The following is a 2,855-nucleotide window of genomic DNA, read 5'->3' as shown; positions in this document are numbered from 1 at the left end:
GACTCTCCTTCTGTAACTTAATGCCACCCCTTTCTCTCACACGTAATGCCCCTCCCCCTTTTCTCTCACACATAATGCCCATCCCCTGTGACACAAAATGACTCCCCCCTTCTGTCACATGTCAGTAGAATGATGTATGACAGCAGATTTCTCACCTTTGACCCCGCTGATTTGGTGCCCTTCCTGCTGTCCACTACTCTAGTCTAGGATGGAATAGTTTTGTGCAGAGATGTTTCAAATCAGCACTGACCAACCAAAGGTACTGTATTATAGAACTCTGACCAACCAAAGGTACTGTATTATAGAACTCTGACCAACCAAAGGTACTGTATTATAGAACACAGAAGGACATATAGAACCATAGATGTTAATAATCATAATCATAGGTTACTCAAAGCTTGTCTAGTATAACACACGTTATGGAACAGTTAAGATATACAAATACTACCCTGAAACCTTGATACTGCATCCAGAGAGAAGGCTTCAGCCTGTTGTGTCCAGACCTGGTCTTCGCTCTTCACGTGACATACTTTCGACAATCTCAGTATTTGTCTAGTCTGTACTTAAACTATTATATGAAATATAGTCATTTAGCCATTTTAACCCAGACTGGCCGAGCTAAGGTGCACTGAGCTAAGGAACTTGCCTTTCCGATATATAAAACATGATGATCAGTTGTGCATAGTACTGTCAACATATGTTTATGAACAATGCAATCTGTCATATAGAACCTGTAGATGTTTTCACCAGGCTATACTCAAAGCTTGTCTAGTATACAGAACAGTAGCCTGGATACCATACCCCAACCTCAAAAATATCGTTCATGTTGCCCTGCACGATAGATACTTGAGATCGGGTTGGGGTTTGGTAACCAGGCTAACAGAACAGTTAGAATACACAGATATATATACAATTTTAGTTGTCCATTGATGCTTCCATCATTGTTAAGCTGAAAGAATTAATACTTTGTTCTGTATATGAAACAGACTGACCAATCTAAGGTATAATAGCAGTCAACACACATTTACATGTTTGTTTGTTTGTTTACATGTATGATGTTTGTTTACACGTTTGTTTGTTTACATGTAACATGATGAATCTTTGATATGGAACACATAGATCATATTGGTCATAGCTGAGTCTGATATGGAACAGCCAGAGTGTATAAATAGATTCATTTTTAGCCCTTATTGGCCCGAGCAGTCGACCGGAAAAGTTTGTGACGAACTCAACCTGTCACTTCAAATCGACCCAATAGATCCCACGCTCAGTCAATATCCGGTTCAACATCCGTGGATGATTCCATCCTTCTCCAGATAACCTTTATGTCCAGTATGGAACTCTTTTGATGTGTAAACGAAGACATTTTTAGCCTGCCATGGCTCAAGAAAGATATCGCACATAAACCGGCAGTCAAGAAGTGTTCCTTAGCACCCATTCTGTCAGATGTCACCCATAGATGTTTCCATCATCGCTGGGATAATCCTGTTTGGGAGGGAGTGAGACAGGGGTGTCCTATTTGGTTAGGGACGTCCTCGTATCTTGGTCATGCCGCGATTCTGTTGCTCTGTACCAGACCTGTACTAGATGAGGGTCTGCATGGGGGGATCCTGTTTGGGAGGGAGTTAGACATGGGTGTCCTATTTGGTTAGGGACGTCCCCAAGCCACGATTCTGTCGTCACTCTACACCAGACCTGTACTAGATGGGGGTCTGCATGGGGGGATCCTGTTTAGGAGGGAGTGAGACAGGGGTGTCCTATTTGGTTAGGGATGTCCCCAAATCTCGGCCATGCAACGATTCCATCATCACTGTACACCAGACCTGTACTAGATGAGGGTCTGCATGGGGGGATCCTGTTTAGGAGGGAGTGAGACAGGGGTGTCCTATTTGGTTAGGGATGTCTCCAAATCTCGGTCATGCTACAATTCCATCATCACTGTACACCAGACCTGTACTAGATGAGGGTCTGCATGGGGGGATCCTGTTTAGGAGGGAGTGAGACAGGGGTGTCCTATTTGGTTAGGGATGTCTCCAAATCTCGGTCATGCTACAATTCCATCATCACTGTACACCAGACCTGTACTAGATGAGGGTCTGCATGGGGGGATCCTGTTTAGGAGGGAGTGAGACAGGGGTGTCCTATTTGGTTAGGGATGTCTCCAAATCTCGGTCATGCTACAATTCCATCATCACTGTACACCAGACCTGTACTAGATGAGGGTCTGCATGGGGGGATCCTGTTTAGGAGGGAGTGAGACAGGGGTGTCCTATTTGGTTAGGGATGTCCCCAAATCTTGGTCATGCTACGATTCTGTTACTCTGTACCAGACCTGTACTAGATGAGGGTCTGCATGGGGGGATCCTGTTTGGGAGGGAGTGAGACATGCAGGTGTCCTATTTGGTTAGGGATGTCCCCAAATCTGGGTCATGCTACGATTCCATCGCTCTACACCAGACCTGTACTAGATGAGGGTCTGCATGGGGGGATCCTGTTTGGAAGGGAGTGAGACAGGGCTGTCCTATTTGGTTAGGGATGTCCCCAAATCTCGGTCATGCCACGATTGCTCTACACCAGACCTGTACTTGAAGAGGGTCTGCATGGGGGGGATCTTGGCAATGCTTGACAGAAAAATTTAGGAGGACCAGCAACGCGCAACTGTAAATTGAAGAGTATATTCCTCTTCCCTTGATTTGAATATCTCAATCAGCTAATTTCGGCTTTGAACAGCAATATGACCGAACTTTCCATCATAAGTTTTAGCTTATCTATAAGTGTGCAACTTCGCCATTTTCGACAATAACGCTTAGAGTTGAATAAAGGGTTAATGCCCCGCCCCGAGGTGTATATGGTGA

The 2,855-nt window shown here is 44.8% G+C and overlaps 3 protein-coding genes across 8 annotated transcripts in view; 1 reads left to right on the top strand and 2 right to left on the bottom strand.

Annotated features, from left to right (window-relative positions):
* The window catches only part of LOC118424803 (zinc finger protein 665-like), a 1,044,319-nt gene that overhangs the window by 718,269 nt on the left and 323,195 nt on the right, over positions 1-2,855 (bottom strand). The gene's annotated exons all lie outside the window — the stretch shown is intronic.
* Positions 1-2,855, bottom strand: part of LOC118424824 (formin-like protein 2) — a 1,075,906-nt gene that overhangs the window by 777,544 nt on the left and 295,507 nt on the right. The window lies entirely within an intron of this gene.
* Positions 1-2,855, top strand: part of LOC118424805 (RNA-binding motif, single-stranded-interacting protein 1-like) — a 133,492-nt gene that overhangs the window by 31,995 nt on the left and 98,642 nt on the right. Inside the window, exon 1 of one of the 6 annotated variants that reach the window (XM_035833590.1) lies at positions 109-259. The exons of the other annotated variants lie outside the window; for them this stretch is intronic. Coding sequence (XP_035689483.1) covers positions 230-259 — 30 coding nt within the window. The 5' untranslated portion in view covers positions 109-229. Of the gene's footprint in view, positions 1-108; positions 260-2,855 lie in introns of those variants that run through there. 6 annotated transcript variants of the gene reach the window in all.

The sequence above is a fragment of the Branchiostoma floridae genome, chromosome 10 (genome assembly GCF_000003815.2).
Source record: "Branchiostoma floridae strain S238N-H82 chromosome 10, Bfl_VNyyK, whole genome shotgun sequence".
Classification (NCBI taxonomy): domain Eukaryota; kingdom Metazoa; phylum Chordata; class Leptocardii; order Amphioxiformes; family Branchiostomatidae; genus Branchiostoma; species Branchiostoma floridae.
This window is presented reverse-complemented; position numbering and strand designations above follow the sequence as displayed.